The sequence below is a fragment of the Myotis myotis genome, unplaced genomic scaffold (assembly GCF_014108235.1).
Source record: "Myotis myotis isolate mMyoMyo1 unplaced genomic scaffold, mMyoMyo1.p scaffold_m19_p_12, whole genome shotgun sequence".
Taxonomy (NCBI): Eukaryota; Metazoa; Chordata; class Mammalia; order Chiroptera; family Vespertilionidae; genus Myotis; species Myotis myotis.
The window spans coordinates 70,931,837-70,951,017 of NW_023416316.1; the positions used below are offsets into that span (position 1 = coordinate 70,931,837).

Genomic DNA, 19,181 nt, shown 5'->3' on the forward strand with positions numbered 1-19,181 from the left:
TCTTTAGATTCCATATATAAGTGAAATCATATGGTATTTGTGTTTCTCTGTCTGACATTTCACTTGGCATAATACCCTCTAGAGTCCCTCCCATGTTGTTGCAAATGGCAAGATTGCATTCTTTCTTTTGGTCAAGTAATATTCCATTGTCTACAGTTGCACATCTTTCTTTATCCATTCATCTACTGATGGACAATTAGGTTACTTCTGTATCTTGGCTATTGTATAGAACGCTGCTCTGATACATTTCTCGTGATACTAGCTTGGTGGTGATGAACTCCTTCAACTTTTTCATGTCTGGAAAGCTCTGTATCTCTCCTTCAATTCTAAATGATAGCTTTGATGGGTAGAGTGATATTGATTATAGGTTCTTGCTTTTCGTCACTTTTAATATTTGGTGCCAGTCCATTCTGACCTGCAAAGTTTCTGTGGAGAAATCCACTGACTATATTATCAGGAGCTTCTTCAGCCCAGGAACACCATTTGCTTTATAGCCAGGTGCAAGCATTTTATACTTTAACCAAATGTCTGTGAAGTGTTTTCCTGTGTCTCATCTCATTTGATCCTCACAGAAGCCCTGGAGTATGTAGATAGGAGACTCAATAGAATCCTATTTTCTTTTCATTAGCTGGAAAACGGAGATTTAGAAAGCTTAGAAACTTGTCTGGACTGAAAAGAAGTAAATATTTGGGTGTTAATTTTGTATCCTGGTACATTTTTAAAATTCATTTATTAAATCTAATAGTTTTATGATGGAGTCTTTAGGGTGTTCAGTGTACTGCATCATGTCATCTGCAAATAATGAGAGTCTTACTACTTCTTTTCCAATTTAGATGCCATTTATCTCTTCTTCTTGTTTGTTCGCAATGGCTAGGACTTCCAGTACTATATTGAATAAAGTGGTGAAAGAGGGCATCCCTATCTTATTCCTGTTCTTAGAAAAAATGGTTTTAGCATTTGTCCATTGAGTACAATGTTGGCTGTAGGTTTGTTATTATGATATTTACTATGTTGAGGTATGATCCCTCTATTTCCACTTCGCTGAGAGTTTTTATCAAAAGAGTGTTGGATTTTGTTAAGTGCTTTTTTTTCTGCATCAATTGATATGATCATGTGATTTATGTCTTAATTTGTTTATGTGATATATCACATTTATTGATTTGTGAAATTGTACCAGCCTTGCATCACTGGAATAAATCCCACTTGGTCATGGTGTCTGATATTTTTAATGTATTGTTGGATCTGATTTGTTAATAGTTTGTTGAGGATTTTAGTGTCTTCTTCATCAGGGATATTGACCTGTAATTCTCTTTCTCTGTAGTGTCTTTATCTGGTTTTGGAATTGAGGTAAAGCTAGCCTCATAGAGAGAGCTGGGAAGTGTTCCTTCTTCTTGAATTTTTTGTAATAATTTGAGGAGGATACTGAAGCCAACTGGACCAGGGCTTTTTTTGCTGGAAATTTTTTTATTACTGCTTCAATTTTATCAGTAGTTATTGGCCTATTCTGGTTTTCTGATTCTTCCTAAATGAGTTTTGGAAGGTTGTATTTTTCTAGGGATATGTCTATTTCATCTAGGTTGTCTCTTTATTGGAATAAAGTTGTTCACAGTACCTTTTTTTTTTTACGATCCTTTGTATTTCTCTGGGGTCAGTTGTTACTTCACCTCTTTCAGTTCTGATTTTGTTTTTCTGGGTCCTCTCTCTTTGTTTCCTAGTTATCGTAAGTGTTTCCCTCCACGTCCTGCGTGGTTCAGGGTTCGGGTCTGGAAGAGGAGCCGCACAACAAATGACAAAGAAAAGACACGAGATAATTTGGGAATATTGGGGGACCAGGCGAGCAAGTCCAACTCAAGAGGAAGGACTTCCACTGTGCTCAGGCCTCACCAAGCTTTTTATAGTGAGAGGTAAACAAGGTAGTGGTTACCATAGTTACACAGTTCTTGTGAGTTTCACTTGTTTTGACCATGGTTACACTTCCTGCACTTCCTCAGCCCATTAGCTTCCCAGATAAGATCTAGGGAGTGTTATAAGGTCAAGCCTAATTATGCTAAGAGGACTGTGCCCTCTAAGCTGGGACTTGTTTGTGACATTGCCGACAGGTCAGTCCGAGGCTTAACTCTATATCAGTTTCCCACATCTCACCCTTTTTTTTTTTTATTAAGCTACTATAATGAAAATAAAACTTAAACATCAAGAACAAAACTCTGGCTATTAAAACAATAACAATGCCAATCCATAACCCAAAACATTTTAAAACTTAAGCATAACATTTTAAGAAGAAAAAATGTTTTATGTCCCAATTTCAATTTCCAACAGTTCTGAGTCCAAGTTTCAATGTCTGACAGTTCCTTAGGTGTACATGTCAGCAATGATATTTCAGTTCTGGATGGTGGAAAAAGGGTGGCAATGCAGGTCCGACCCTCTCTGGTTTGATCCTGGGCAACCTGCAGCGACAAACAGCTGCTGACTGCTAGCATGGCAAAGCGTCATCAGCATCTTCGATCCCTGGATTGTTTTTCCTCTTGTCCTCATGGCTGGAGCATTCCTGATAATTCCTCTCTGTTGCAGGAATCCACATGGTCTTGAAGTTGTTTTCTGAAAATATACAAACATATTCTCGACTGAAGGTTAATAAAGGGAATTTTTACGTGGGGTCCTTTTTATATGTGCCCAAATGATTTTCCTTTGGCTTATTTTGACACCATGTGTGTTTTCCTGGGTGTCTTGCTGTTAGCATTATAAATGAAAAATTTTTTCTAGATTTAATTTAGTTACAGGATATTTTTCCTTACATGGTATTCTTCCACTATCCCCCCTTTTTTATTTAATTAATAGGAGGTTTCTTGGAAAATTTATAATGCAGTCTAGATAATTTTACATTTTAATTTTTTGCACAAAAACATGACTGTTTTAAGTTCATTGCATGTTAAGCAATTTTACTATGAAATGAAAATTTTGGTTAATACTTCTTGAATATTTACTTATTTCAATATCCAATTTAAATCAATCTGAAAACTTGACTACTATTTTACTGTCAAATTTAATACTTTAACAACAATCTTAGTTTACACTGTAAATATTAATGGAAAGGATTATTTTGCATCCTTGAGAAAGCCCTCAGCATCCTTGGTGTTAGGCTGGATGTAGATATAGGGTAGCTGTTGTCAGCCAAGTCTCTGTTGTCTGGGTACTGATCTCAGCTGGGCCAAGTCTCTTTCTGTTACCTGGGTCCCGATCTGGGCTGGGCATGGGAAGCAAGAAGCAGCCATGGGGGCAGGAGACCTCCCTCAGAAGGGAGTGTTCAAGCCCCTGCATAGTTGGGAGTGTGAGGATCTGTGCCCCACCTCTGTTGACCCCCAAGTTCTCTTCTGCTGGCCCCTCTGCGACTGTGCCTATCTTATGTTGTTCCTCCCTGAGGAATCTTACCCGTCTTTGACTAACCAGCCATCCTCCGGGGCCAAACAGGGTGATGTGAGGTTCAGTTCTGTCTCCGTGGTAGCCTATGTCCTCATGGCCTCCACGCCCAGCAATTGCCTTAGGATCCCCTCGCCTGCTGGCGGGGTCCCGGCATTAATCACATATCTTGGGGAACCCAGGTTTCTTCATGGGGCGAGAGACAGATCCATGGCACCAGCCACCACGAGGCTTCAACCTCAGCATGAACAGAGCTCAGGCAACAGCTGTAGGCAATTGAATTGTGAGAAGAGGGACCCTCTTGGCAAAAAGGGCAAGAGAGGTCAATACAGAATGCTCAAGTGCCTTCTCAGGGAGGCCTTCCACACAGTAGAAGGGATTAAATCATTTCATGTCCTTAATTAAATTACTGCCAAACATTCAAAGAATTAATTTGTAAGTTTGTTTGGGATAAATGTACAATAATGACATTGTAGAACAATATCATGTAAGGATATTCTTTGCTCTAGGCCATGGCAATTCAATTTTAAACTGGCTGTTAATTTCTTTTTGTATAGACAAGCTCTTAGTTACATTTTCCTTGACCTGTTGTACAAAATGAGAGGTCTGAGCAGTCTGTACCATAGATGAAACAGCAATGCCCGCAGAAGTAACGTTACGAGGGCAAAGATTCCTGCAATTAACATCCCAAGAAATCTTTGTCTTTTTAAGATTTTTTACTAGATCATGCAACAGTTCATAGGTTTGATGAGATTCCCATGGTTCAGTTAAATTAGTGGGAACCCAAGCAAAAGCTGGTTGTTTTAAAATCATGAGGGAGTTCTTTTGAACAATAGAATTGATACAATGGGATAATGTACAAGCTGTGCATGACACCTCATACAGATGGCTTGTAACATTAAGATGCATCTGAATGGGGCCTGATAGGAGCACAAACGATCAAACACACAGGCAGTAGCGAACGCTGTCTTATTGAGAGCTCCTCGTAAAGCAAAAATGGAACTATTTGAACTATCATTGAAACTATACCATTTTATAGGTGCAAGTGCAGCAGCTAATTTCCACTGCATACTTTGCAGAGGCCAGTTGTCATGTTGTCATTGAGGCCCAAAAAGTCTCCTCCATAAGATGGAGTGATTTTCTTCAGCATATAGATAGGATGCATTCCCTTTCCATTTAGGGGTGCGGGTGTTACTATACAGAGACCCATAAGGGCTCCAGTCTACAAAGAAAAAAAAATTATTAAGTTTGCTGGTGGTAGGATAATTACTATAACAATCTTGCCAATTAACTTCTTCCTCAGTGGGATTCCATACATAAGACCATTTACGTAAAGGCTTAGTGGGGGGGGGGGGGTGCCTTAGCATACTTATATTTTCTGTACCTTTCCCCGGAGCAAGTAGAGATAATACATGTACTTGAGCCATTTCTTCCCCATTCTTTGGGGTCCAGGCTGGCCAAAAACTTCTCTTTAATTTTACACACAAGGAGCAGTGGCTTGATTCAGAGTCATACAAACGGGAAGCTGAGTGGCAACAACTGTGTAATAATACCTTGTCCATATGCTTCCTTGCCCCACCTGTGGTCTTCCTGGAAGGATTGGCCCACATAAGGGTTCTTATCCATGAAGGGTCAGGAGTATAAGTCTGAAATACTTACACATTTGCCCTAGGTAATATTACCGTACAGATGATTACTGCTAGCATGGCAAGAAAGACATTCTCTGTACAGTCTTCTTTACCATGCCCCAGGTGGTCTCCAGGCTGTTTGTTGTCTGGCTCGTCCTCCTCCTGCTGGGTTAGACTTGGAGAACTTCAATTTAAAAAGAAATCTTTTTCTTTTACACTAGGTAACCTACAGGGTTACTTCCTGGATGTTGACTGATAGTGCCGTAAGGCCATGTATTTCAAGTCAAAGTCATTAAACATTTATGGTGACTGTACTTTCAGATTTGGTATTTTAACAGCAAATCATTAGATTATTCTATAAATATTAGTGGAAGATACTTCAAAATTTTAAAATTTCTCCTTTTATTAAATTTAAGATAGTATTTTTAAACAGCATTCCCTTTCGGCTTATTCGCATATACAGAAGGATCATGGGAAGCCTTCAGTAACTTTTTTAGAAGAATTTTACTTTATTAGGATTCAATTGCTTACAGAGATACTGGCTTCTTATAGTAGGTACTTTTATTAATAAAGTTAGTAAATTTAGTAAAGTTTTATGTCTGACTCACGAGGTGCAAATGCTGCCCCACCTGCAGCCTAATTTAAAATGCAGCGGTGAGGAGCTTTTGTTATTTTAAATTACATCTTAAAATTCTATTGCTGTATTTTAAGAAATAGCAAACAAAATAACTTGTTTTGCCCTTTCTTAGAGGCAAAAACTTAAAAATATATTTATTAATTTATATTTGATAAAGCTTTCCATGTGATTTCAAGTATATTAAATTGGCTTTATTAAAAAATCCTTTAAGAAGAGAGAATAAACTTTTGAAAACATTTCAGGGCCCATGAAATGTCCCAAAGTCATTCCTTGGTTATAGTTTTGAAATCCAACTTGAAAGACCATCAAATATATATGTGTATATATGATTTAAAGATTATATACCTTTTATAATTATTAAGAGATATCAATTAAATTAAAACTGATCTTAGAACTTTAAACTCTTAGCTGGCAAGTTAAATATTTAGAATTTCTCAATCAGTAACATTTTTAAGAATAAACTTCAAAAATACAAGACATAATCAATAGATTTAATTCTGTCCTCTAGATTTTTCATGAGGGAAATTTAGATTCATATTTTAGCATTTTGTTATTTCAGAATATCTAATTCAATTTAGCAAACTCCCAAAACCTTGGGCTGCCATTGACTGGAAACAGGTAACCATTAAAATGCAAATTAGTTACATTCTTTCTACCAAGGATGGGAAACTGGGAAGCAAGCCTCTCTTTGGAGGTTGCCACTGGTGGGAAATTTTTGGCCTACCTGCTTGTTCTGTTGGGGGAAGGGAGGCTAGCCCTTCCTCCATTAGAAATTGCCTTGGGAAGCCAGCCTTAATTAAAGAGCGTAGCCGTCCTTTACCGGGCTACTTAGATTTTTATAATTAATATAGTTCTTGAGATTCAAATCCAAATTATTATTTTAAGGCATTTACTTTGGCAAATTTTCTGTAACAGACAATTTTACTGAATTTTCTTCTAGAGGTCTTAAAGTTAGCTTTTTGAACAGGTTTCATTAACATTTCAAAAATCACTTTATTATGGAAAAATACCAATCTTGTTGCTAGAACCAGCCTGCATTTCTTCCCTGGCTCAAATACACCATTTTTCTTAGGAAATAATCAGTCTTGGGTTTTATTTTGTACATTTGTAAAGAGATTTCAGCTGAAAACTCTATCTAAATGTCCAAAATCGGATGATGCGCACCTTAGTTCCAAGCCAGTTTTTCTCTTTACACATGCACAGAAATCCCAGGTGCATTTTTAAATTTTGTAAAACTTTTCAATCACAAGAAGAGTTTAAATTAGAATACTTGGGGAGGAGGCATCCACATTGGATCGCCATGTGCTCCCTTCTTCACTTTCCCCACATCCTGCTTTGGGGGAAGTTTCAGCAAATGACTCAGATGGCGTATTTGTTCCCAAAGTCATGCTTAATAGAAAAAGAAATTTTAAATTTTTTCCTTTTTCGCTTTCCAAAGTTATGGCTAGCACCCAAGGTTATCTTGGCCAAACTTTGCACTTCCTGACACGTTCTCCGGTAATTTTTAAACAAAACATTAAGTAATCTCATTGCGGGAGAGCTTATAGCTCTGCCCTCTCCTGCCACCTTTGAATCTCTCCACACCAGAGGTGGATTCGGTAGCGGAATTTCATTTCTTATTACAGATTTTAGATTCCAAATACAAATTAAGATTTTAATTTGAACAAGAAACCACATTGAGGTGACCATGGCACTCTTTTCTCAGTCTGATTTAATGGAGTACCTTTTAATATTCCAATTTCTTTATAATTTGGGGTTTTAGCACAGGTGATTCTATTAACAGAGAAGTAAACATTTCAGGATTAGAACATGGAGGTGGAGGGAGCCATGAAGGCCATTCCTCCCATTTTTTCTTTTCTTTCTGCTCCTCTTTAGGAGCGGAGGGTGCAAGGGGAGGAGATTTATCCTCCTTGGCCTCTCTTATAGGCTCTAGCAAATGAAATACTGTGTTTCACAAGGAAAAACAGTTTGGAGGCAAGTTTTTCCCTGCTGCTGACCTTTTTTCAAGTTCTAACTTTTTGGCAAGCATTCAAAATCTAATGTGCCTTTTTCAAGAAAACAAAAGTTATGTTCTATAACATGCAAAAACTATAAGAGATTACCTTCTGAAACTTTTAACTCCTTAAACATACAACTCAAAAGTCTATAGTAAAGTTTCTTACTTTTTTAAAAGCTGAATCTACCTTTTTAAAGCCGAATCCTGCCCCGTTACCCTGGTTGAGAAAACGTTCCCACACTGCCTACAGCTCCGGACCACTGTAGCTGATTGTGGGCGTTTGTGTGCGGTGAAATAACCCCTCACCTTTACGGTGAATTTTCCTACCTTTATGGTGAATTCTTTGTTCCTCACTTTTGCCTTCACTTCCAGAGTCCCCGTTGGGCGCCAGATGTCGTAAGTGTTTCCCTCCACGTCCTGCGTGGTTCAGGGTTCGGGTCTGGAAGAGGAGCCGCACAACAAATGACAAAGGAAAGACACGAGATAATTTGGGAATATTGGGGACCAGGGGAGCAAGTCCAACTCAAGAGGAAGGACTTCCACTGTGCTCAGGCCTCACCAAGCTTTTTATAGTGAGAGGTAAACAAGGTAGTGGTTACCATAGTTACACAGTTCTTGTGAGTTTCACTTGTTTTGACCATGGTTACACTTCCTGCACTTCCTCAGCCCATTAGCTTCCCAGATAAGATCTAGGGAGTGTTATAAGGTCAAGCCTAATTATGCTAAGAGGACTGTGCCCTCTAAGCTGGGACTTGCTTGTGACTTTACCAACAGGTCAGTCTGAGGCTTAACCCTATATCAGTTTCCCACACCTAGTGAGTCTGGCTAGAGGTTTATCAATCTTGCTTATCTTTTCAAAGAACCAGCTCTGGGTTTTATTGATCTTTTGAATTGTTTTTTTGACCTCTATGTTATTTATTTCTGCTCTGATCTTTATTATTTCCTTTCTTCTATTTACTCTGGACTTTTCTTATTCTTCTCTTTCTAATTCTTTAAGTTAGATAGATTATTACCAGTTTTTCTTGTTTTTTTTTTGAGGTAGGCCCTTAGTGCTATGAACTTCCCTCTTTTTTTAAAATATATTTTATTGATTTTTTTTACAGAGAGGAAGGGAGAGGGATAGAAAGTTAGAAACACTGATGGGAGAGAAACATCCGATCAGCTGCCTCCTGCACACTCCCCACTGGGGATGGGCCCGCAACCCAGGTACATGCCCTTGACCAGAATTGAATCTAGGACCCTTCAGTCCCCAGGCTGTGCTATATCCACTGAGCCAAACCGGTTAGGGCTGAACTTCCCTCTTAGGACTTCTTTCACTATGCCCCATAGATTTTTGGATTGTTATGTGTTGATTTTCATTTATTTCCATGATGTTTTTTATTTCTTCTTGGATCTCTTTGGTAACCCATTCATTGTTTAATAGCATGCTATTTCCTTATTGATTTGTTTGTGTGTAGATTTATACAGTGATGTTAGTGGGGTATTAAAGTCCCCTACAAGGATTGATTGTATTGCTGTCGATCTCTCCCTTGATATCTTCCAGAAGTTTTTTAAAAAATATATTTGGATATTTCTGTATTGGGTTCATATATGTTTAACAGAAAATTGAAACATAGTGATAAAGTGCAGATCACCGATTGTCTGCAGCCAGGGGCAGATGAAGAGATGGGCTACAAAGGGGCATAAGGAATATCTGTGGGCATGTTGGATGTGGTCTTTTTCTTAATTGTGGTAATAATTCCACTGGTATATTATGGCTCAGGATTCAGTGGATTATTTGTACAAATTAGTACAAGCCCGTATTCGATTACCATTTTTATTAATGAAAGGAGATGTTAAGTGGAATGCTAACTTGGAGGAAATTTCCTGTATTAATTGTTCTTTCTATACTTGTCTAAATTATTCTATTGCATTTAACCAATCATCTGAAAGCATTTATATTTTGAAAGCTAGACCTGGAGTATGGCTGCCAGTACAAATGCATCGAAGATGGCAGGATTCTCCAGCGACTGCTATGTTACAGTATATTGCAGAAGATTTGCTTAAAAGAGGAAAAAGGTTTATTGGAATGTTAATTACAGTAATTTTGGGACTTATAGCGATTACAACCACTGCAGCTGTTGCAGGAGTAGCATTGCAACAATCTGTTCAGATTACTGATTTTGTAGCTGATTGGCATAAGGAGTCAGGACAATTATGGTCTGTCCAAAGACAAATCGATACTGAAATACATGCAGAAATTGCTGATGTGCAACAAGCTGTATTAATGATAGGAGATCAAATTGTAAGTCTGCAAAGACAAATGCATATGAAATGTGACTGGAATTATTCATCATTTTTCATTACCCCTGTACCTTATAATGAAAGTTTGTTTCCATGGGAAAAGGTTAAAAAACATTTGTTCAATCATAAGAATCTAACAGAAGTAATTCTAGATTTACAATCTCATATACAAGAAACATTTCAGAAGGAATTGCATAGATTAACTGGGCAAAATATGTTAAAAGATATGGTTGAGGGATTGCAACAGTTAAATCCTATACCCCATTTACAAGCCGCTTTAGGAGCTTCTGCTGGAATGCTATTATTAATAATCTGTCTCTGTATCATTTTACATTTACTCTACCGAAGACTCGGGAAAACCAAGGAATTAGCTAATAGAAAAGCAGCTGTGTTATCTCTGAAGCTCCATCAAATGAAGCAAGAAAAAAGGGGGATTTGTAGCTGGACATTTGTAAACAAGGATCTGAAGTCCTGCCAAGAAGAAGTGAATGTTCTATTAGGAACAACAGCATGACTTGCAAGCGAGTCACGCTGGGTCAAGATTGCACACTATCTTGAGTTCCCGGAACATTTACCTCCCTGAGAAAGGATAAGATTAAATAGTCGTGGGTAGAATAGAAAGGGAGGGCATAGCTGCAAGTTGTCTTCAATGCGCTATTGTAATATAGTACAAAACAAAATTTAGTTGATTAATTGCTGACGCACTAACCTCGTGCCAAACCCCAATAAAAGCAATGGTTAAGGGTACAGAGGTTGTTACATGCCTCAGCGAGCTGTAGCCCTCTGTCTGGCAACAATCGCCTGTATGCTTGTCTCACCTCTGCATCTTCGGTTCATTAAACATCCACCAACAAGGTATAGTGAATATTTACTTAAATACTTTATCTCCAATCTTTTAAGAATATTGATTCCCATTACTGAACAATTTTTTTTCTTTTTTTCTTTTTTTAAAATTTGTTTGTTTGTTTACTCTTTGTTGTTCTGACTATATAAGTTCCAGCCATCTTTTTTCAAGTTCACTTATTCTATTCTTTGTTTTCATGCTATTCCATCAATGAGCTTTGATTTCTGATATTGTATGTTTTAGTTCTGAATCTCCATTTTATTTATTTATTTATTTATTTATTTATTTATTTATTGGTTTTAACAATATGTTTTATTTAACCTAATGTATCTAAAATACTGTAATTTCAACATGTGATCCACATAAAAACTATGATTGAATCATTTTACATTCTTCTTTTTTTTTAATTAAATCTTTATTGTTCAGATTATTACATTTGTTCCTCTTTTTTCCCCCCATAACTCCCCTCCTCCCAGTTCTCGCCCCATCCTCCGCCCTCACTCCCCACCCACTGTCCTCATCCATAGGTGCACGATTTTTGTCCAGTCTCTTCCCGCATCTCCCACACCCCTTTCCCCCGCAAGAATAGTCATTCCATTCCCTTTCTATGTCCCTGATTCTATTATAATCACCAGTTCATTCTGTTCATCAGATTATTTATTCACTTGATTCTTAGATTCACTTGTTGATAGATGCATATTTGTTGTGCATAATTTGTATCTTTACCTTTTTCTTCCTCTTCCTCTTCTTAAAGGATACCTTTCAGCATTTCATATAATCCTGGTTTGGTGGTGATGAACTCCTTTAGCTTTTCCTTATCTGTGAAGCTCTTTATCTGACCTTCAATTCTGAATGATAGCTTTGCTGGATAAAGTAGTCTTGGTTGTAGGTTCTTGGTATTCATCACTTTGAATATTTCTTGCCACTCCCTTCTGGCCTGCAAAGTTTCTGTTGAGAAATCAGCTGACAGTCGGATGGGTATTCCCTTGTAGGTAACTGAGTTTCTTTCTCTTGCTGCTTTTAAGATTCTCTCTTTGTCTTTTGCTCTTGGCATTTTAATTATGATGTGTCTTGGTGTGGTCCTCTTTGGATTCCTTTTGTCTGGGGTTCTCCGCGCTTCTTGGACCTGTAAGTCCATTTCTTTCACCAGGTGGGGGAAGTTTTCTGTCATTATTTCTTCAAATAGGTTTTCAATATCTTGCTCTCTCTCATCTTCTGGCACCCCTATAATTCTGATGTTGGTACGCTTGAAGCTGTCCCAGAGGCTCCTTACACTATCCTCGCATTTTTGGATTCTTTTTTCATTCCGCCCCTCCGGTTGGGTGTTTTTTGCTTCCTCGCATTTCAAATCATTGACTTGATTCTTGCGCTCCTGTGGTCTGCTGTCGGGAGTCTGTATAATATTCGTTATTTCAGTCCGTGTATGCTTAATTTCTAGTTGGTTCCCCATCATAACATCGAGGGTCTCATTAGTTTTCTTGTAGATCTCATTAAGTTTATCGGCAGCTTCTAAACAGTTCTTGAGAGACCTTAAAAGTGTGGTTCTGAACTCTATATCTTCCATTGACAATTTTGTCCTGTTTCTTTGTCTCCGCATTTTGTTATGCTTTCTTGGTGCACCCCCTAGTGGTCTTTGTGCACAGTCTTGTAGTTAAGCCTTGATTTTTGTAGCTAATACCAGGGAGGGTTTGACCTCCAGGCCAAGTGACCCATTACTGAACAATTTGCAAGTGCTATATACCTAAAACTAGTTCATGTAGATGAAATTACTATCACATTTTCAATTAATTACTTTGGAATCGTTACAAGAGAACAATTTTCTCTTAATTGGTTATAGATGTTAATATTGTACATGGTTTATATTCCACGTATAGATGTTTCCAGTTTTGTATGAAATCAGTTACATTCATTAAACACCCAACCACGTAGACTTGAAGACAGTGGTTTACCCTTGTAGTTGTTCCAACCTATGGCCTTTCCAGGCCTCAGGCTGCCCAGTTTTTCTCCATAAGCCATCTCTGCTTCAAAAATTACAGGAGCTCTTTAGATCCATAAATTTCCTTAGATACACAATCAAAACCTTTGTCTTTGCCCCGCCGGCGAGGCTCAGTGGTTGGTCACAGGTTCAATCCCAGTCAGGGCACATGCCCAGGTTTCAGGTTTGATCCCCAATGTGGGACATGCAGGAGGCAGCCAATCAGTGATTCTCTCTCATCATTGATGTTTCTATCCTTCTCTCCCTCTCCTTTCCTTTCTGAAATCAGTAAAAATATATTCTAAGCAAACAAACAAACAAAAACTCTTCATCCTTATCCTTTTATAAGAGCAAGGTTTCACAGAGAGAGGATGGATGGTGCCCTCCTCCCTGACTTTTTGGGGTAATAAGCCCCAGCATATGGGGTCATAACATGACTCTGTTCCCCATAGCATTAGGCGTGGTTTCACTATTCTAAAGTTTTCTGATAAACAAGTAATTAGTTCTAAACTGTCTCAAAACTTAATGTCATGGTGGATATAGATATAAGTAAAAATAACATTCAAAATATTTAACCCACAGTATGAAATAAGCAATAACCAATAAGACAATGATAAGGGGCTAGAGTGGGCTTATAAAGAAATTTAGCTACCTAGACAGTGGGAAGGTTATAGTTCCAGGTGAGAGGACAGGCTGAACAGAGCAGCAGGGAGCACTGAAGGCTCAGGGAAGGAGCTCTTTAGCAACCAGTACAAAAGTGTTGTAATTTTCTACAACTTCACAACTAGTACAGCCTCACTTCTGTGTGCCAATTAAATATCAGACCTAATACTATATAGACATTTCCTCACTAATTATTTGCTATAGGTTTTTTAAAATATATTTTTATTGTGCCCTTGACCGTAATTGAACCCGGGACTCTTCAGTTCCCAGGCTGATGCTCTATCCACTGAACCAACCTGGTTAGGACTATTTGCTAAAGGTTTTTATTGGGAATAGATATGGGGTAATCTATTCATAAATCTAATTACATTGATTTTTGAAAATCAAACCAACCTGGCATTCCTAGAATAAACACCACTTGTGTATATACTAAGCCTTTTTTAATTGTGTTAATAATTTCTCCAGTTATACAGGGGTGGCCAAAGGTAGGTTTCCAGTTGTTTGTAGGGGAGACAAATAAATGATACAATAATTAATAAATAATAACACAAAAATAAACTGTATAACTATTTTTGTCCACCCTGTATTCATGAGGGATATTGGTCTGCAGCATTCTTTTCTTTCGTGTCTTTGGTTTGGGAATCTGGGTGATGCTGGCCTCATAAATTGGTAAGTAATACCCTCTCTTCCAAGTTTCTTTTTAGTTATATACTAGAGGCCCAATGCACAGATTCGTGCACCAGTGGAGTCCCTCGGCCTGGCCTGCACCCTTTCCCAATCTGGGACCCCTCAGGGGATGTAGGATAGCCAGTTTCTGCCCGACCCCCACAGGCCTGATCCAGACAGGAGGGAGCCTGATCCTGTGCATTCAGCGTCTGTGCCTTGGTGGTCAGCGCGTGTCATAGCTACTGATCAACCAGTCATTTGGTCGCTTAGGCTTTTATATATATAGACTAAAGACCTGGTGCACAAAAAATTGTGCACTCAATGTGGGGGGGGGGTCCCCTCAGCCCAGCTTGTGCCCTCTCGCAGTCTGGGACCCCTTGGGGGATGACCACCTGCTGGCTTAGGCCCACTCCCTAGGGTGATTGGGCCTAAGCTGGCAGTCAGACATTCCTCTGGAAGCCCGGAAGCCCTCAGGAGATGTCCACTTGCCAGCAGGGAATAGGCCTAAGATGCAGTCGAACATCCTTAGTGCTGCTGAGGAGGCGGGAGAGGCTCCCACCACCACCGCTGTACTAGCAGCCATCAGCCTGGCTTGTGGCTGAGCAGAGCTCCTCCTGTGGATGCACACCAACCACCAGGGGGCAGCTCCTGCATTAAGATCTGCCCCCTGGTGGTCAGTGTATGTCATAGTGACTAGTCATTCCCAGTCGTTCTGCTGTTAGGGTCAATTTGCATATCACCCTTTTATTATATAGGAGTGCCTGGCCAGCCTGGGTGAGGGGCTGATGGCTGTTTGCAGGCTGGCCACAGCCCCTTCAGGTTGAGGGGTCCTGCTGGGGTGCCTGGCCAATCTGAGTGGCTGAGGGCCGTTTTCAGGCTGGCTAAGCCCCCCAGTGGGGACCCTCACCACATGAGGGTGTGGCCAGCCTGGGTGAGGAACTGATGGCTGTTTCCAGGCTGACCACAGCCCACAGCCACCCAAGCTCCCAGTGGAGGCTGGCTGGAAGCAGGTATCTGGGATTTATTTCTCTTCTATAATTGAAACTTTGTTGCCATGAGTGGAGGCCACAGCCGACTCAGGGCAGGTGGGAAGCTTGGCTTCCTCCATCGCCCGGGCCACCAAGCCTCCTGCTTGCTCCAGCTCCATGGCTGCCGGCCACCATCTTGGTTGGGTTAATTTGCATATAGTTGCTCTGACTGGCTGGTGGATGTGGCTTAGGGTGTAGCGAATGTACGGTCAATTAGCATCTTTGTCTTTTTTTTAAATTAAATCTTTATTGTTCAGATTATTACATTAATTACTCTTTTTTCCCACCATAACTCCCCTCCACCCAATTCTCACCCCACCCTCCGCCCTCACTCCCCACCCACTGTCCTTATCCATAGGTGCACGATTATTGTCCAATCTCTTCCCTCACCCCACACCCCTTCCCCACCCCCAAGAATAGTCAGTCCATTCCCTTTCTATGTCCCTGATTCTATTATAATCAACAGTTCATTCTGTTCATCAGATTATTTATTCACTTGATTCTTAGATTCACTTGTTGATAGATGTGTATTTGTTTTTTATAATTTGTATCTTTAACTTTTTCTTCTTCTTCCTCTTCTTAAAGGATACCTTTCAGCATTTCATATAATCCTGGTTTGGTGGTGATGAACTCCTTTAGCTTTTTCTTATCTGTGAAGCTCTTAATCTGGCCTTCACTTCTGAATGATAGCTTTGCTGGATAAAGTAGTCTTGGTTGTAGGCTCTTGGTATTCATCACTGTGAATATTTCTTGCCACTCCCTTCTGGCCTGCAAAGTTTCTGTTGAGAAATCAGATGACAGTCATATGGGTACTCCCTTGTAGGTAACTGAGTTTCTTTCTCTTGCTGCTTTTAGGATTCTCTCTTTGTCTTTTGCTCTTGGCATTTTAATTATGATGTGTCTTGGTGTGGTCCTCTTTGGATTCCTTTTGTTTGGGGTTCTCTGCGCTTCCTGGACCTGTAAGTCTATTTCTTTCACCAGGTAGGGGAAGTTTTCTGTCATTATTTCTTCAAAGAGGTTTTCAATATCTTGCTCTCTTCTTCTGGCACCCCTATAATTCGGATGTTGGCATGCTTGAAGCTGTCCCAGAGGCTCCTTACACTATCTTCTTATTTTCGGATTCTTTTTTCATTTTGCTTTTCCGGTTGGGTGTTTTTTTGCTTCTTCGTATTTCAAATCTTTGACTTGATTCTTGCGATCCTCTGGTCTGCTGTTGGGAGTCTGTATAATATTCTTTATTTCAGTCAGTGTATGCTTAATTTCTAGTTGGTCCTTTATCACAACATCGAGGGTCTCATTAGATTTCTTGAGGATCTCACTACATTTATCGGCGGTCTCACCAGTCTTCTTGAGGGCCTTATTAAATTTATCAGTGGCTTCTAGACAGTTCTTTAAAGACCTTAAAAGTGTGGTTTTTGAACTCTATATCCAGCAGTTTGCTTTCCTCCCATTCTGTCGTTTGTGTCCTGTTTGTCTCGGCATTTTTTATGCTTCGATGTGTCAATAGAGTGCCTTTCTGTGCTATGTGTCCCAATTACCTGAGGTAGACACTCTTGGTGCACCCCCTTGTGGGCTTTGTGCACAGTCTTGTTGTAATTAAGCCTTGATTGTTGTAGTTATCACTGTGAGGAATTGACCTCCAGGCCAATTGGCTGTGAGAATCAGCTGTGTCTGCAGTGGGAGAACTTGTGTGCTGGAGACATCCCTCTGGGGCTAGACTTGATTCGATGGGGCTTTGGTGCTCACTGAGTCTGCCCCGAGTGTGTCTTTTATGGTTCCACGGAGCTGCAAACTGGTGGTCCCACTCTGACCTCTGGGCTTCCTGGCTCCTGGATCTCTAGGGAGGTGCTAATCTAGCCTTTGCCTGAGGCTATCCAGCAAGTCTCCCTGCAGGGCTTTGGCGGGGCGGGTCCCACAGGATCAACAGGGCAGGGTTAGCAATTATGGCTGCTCTCAGTCTTGCCCCCAGAGGCTCTGCTTCTCAGTGTCCCAGTAATCGCTGCAAGCCCCATGGAGAGAAAGCTGCCCTAGGGTTCTGAGCGATGCCAGACAGTCCTGCTTCTCCCATATGCATCTGGGTCCCTAGAGACTAGCCCGGAACTGGAGCTCAGAGCCTGAGACTCCCTCCCGATTGAAAACAACAATCACGCCCTCAGCCGCCAGCCCGCTCCGCATGCACTCCGCACCTTAGTATTTTACTTCTGCACTGCGCCTCCTTTGAGTCTTGGTATGCGTTTCTCTCTCCTCCTAGTTGTAGAACTTCCACTCAGCCAGCCTTCCTGTGGTCCTGGATGATGTCTGTTCCATCTTTTAGTTGTATTTTTGAAGTGGTTGTTCAAGCCAGCAAACTTGGGTGTTTACCTATGCTGCCATCTTGGTTTCTCCGCATCTTTGTCTTTTATTAGTGTAGATAACTAGAGGCCTGGTGCATGAAATTCGTGCATGTGGGGGAGGGTGTCCCTCAACCTGGCCTCTGCCCTCTCGCAATCCAGGATCCCTCAGGTAGGGTCCCTAAGCCTGGCTGGCAATCAGGGCCTATCCGGGGTTTCCTTCCCCTGGCCACCCTGTCCCCACCGCTGCCACTGCTTGCCATCTGTGAGGCACTGCCCTGCCACCAGTCACCTCCCTCTATGGGTGACAGGTGTGGGGTGCCATCGCTTGGCTGGCCTGGGCCTCTCTATGCAAGGCGATAGCTGGTCGGCCCCACCCACCTGCTGCAGCACCGCCAGTATGGTAGCCTGGGCCTCCCTCTTTGAGGTGACCGATCATGGGGCTTCGCGATTGATCGCCACACAGGAGGCCCCACGCACCCACTACGCATTAGTCCAGGATGAAATACATTAGTGTTTCCTTGTAACCATCGATCCAAGAAGTTTGGCGAAATGTTTGAACATCTTATCAAGTGTTTATTGATAACAGTGCAATTGATCATTTATACCCATTCTCATTAAGACCTTCAGAGTCTGCTTACCTAAAAATTCCCCTACATATCTAGCACAATAGAGCCTTGGCAGTAAATCAATTTTTGGCTTATAGGGTATTCTTTGCACATGTTTGTTCTTAGTAGATAATAAAATTATGTCTATACAATGGATAAAATTGGGAGCTTGTGCCTAACTTTTATCTAAACCCCTTGCTTTGAAGCAACCTTTGGCTATGAAGCAATGCATCCTTTTTCCTTCATACATTAACATTTGTAAGTATTGCCATTTTGGGCCTGAGTCTTTTTTAGCAATTTAACTCTAGTTAACTGTTACTGTTAGTGCACCACATTCCTTGGAATGTGGCAGTTCTACAGTTTTAGGCCTTGTGGCCACTTCTCAATGTATAACCTTTTTCTCTCTCTTGAGTTATCTACCCATAAGGCATGTATAATCTAGTTCTTTTTTCATGTTGTTTATTCAGTAGTCTCTCATGTTCCTTATTTTCTGTGCTTTCTCAGTGTGCTTGTTGGTTTCTCCTTCTCTTGGATTCACAGTGCACTCTGGCCACCAATAATCTTCTCTGGTTTCCTGAGCAAACAATTAAGTTTTATTCCTGTTTATCACAATAGGCACAATCATGTTCTACCTGTGCTGTTGATATACACTTGTCTGATGATATGCACTGTTTTTGTGCAATAACATATGCCTGTGTTCTTGCTTCACTAGTAATTCTTGGTCTCTATAGTCCTTCCCTGGTTTAACTATTAAGTTATTATCTGGGAGTGACCATTTGCTCCTAATCTTTTATGTATCTATCTCATTATGTCATCTGCCTATTGTCAATAGGCCCAAACTTAACTTTCTAATGATAACACACCCACCCGTTTTGTTTTTATTTACTCCTCACCCTATAATATTTTTCCCACTGATTTTTAAAGAGTGGGATGGAAGGAGGAGGAGGGAAGAGAGAGAGCGAAACATTGATGTGAAAGAGACCTATCGATAAGTTGCCTCCTGCATGCCCGGGCTGGGGATAGAGCTTACAGCCAAAGTACGTGTCATTGACTGGGAATCAAACCAGCAACCCTACAGTCCACAGGCCAGCACTCTAACCACTAAGCAA

General features: G+C 40.5%; 1 protein-coding gene across 3 annotated transcripts in view; it reads right to left on the minus strand.

Annotated features, from left to right (window-relative positions):
- Nucleotides 1-8,002: 8,002 nt before the first annotated feature.
- The window catches only part of LOC118667622 (zinc finger protein 658B-like), a 33,727-nt gene continuing 22,548 nt past the window's right edge, over nucleotides 8,003-19,181 (minus strand). For all 3 annotated transcript variants that reach the window (XM_036331359.1, XM_036331356.1, XM_036331343.1), the window contains one exon: nucleotides 8,003-8,114. In XM_036331359.1, coding sequence (XP_036187252.1) covers nucleotides 8,038-8,114 — 77 coding nt within the window. In that variant the 3' untranslated portion in view covers nucleotides 8,003-8,037. The remainder of the gene's footprint in view (nucleotides 8,115-19,181) is intronic.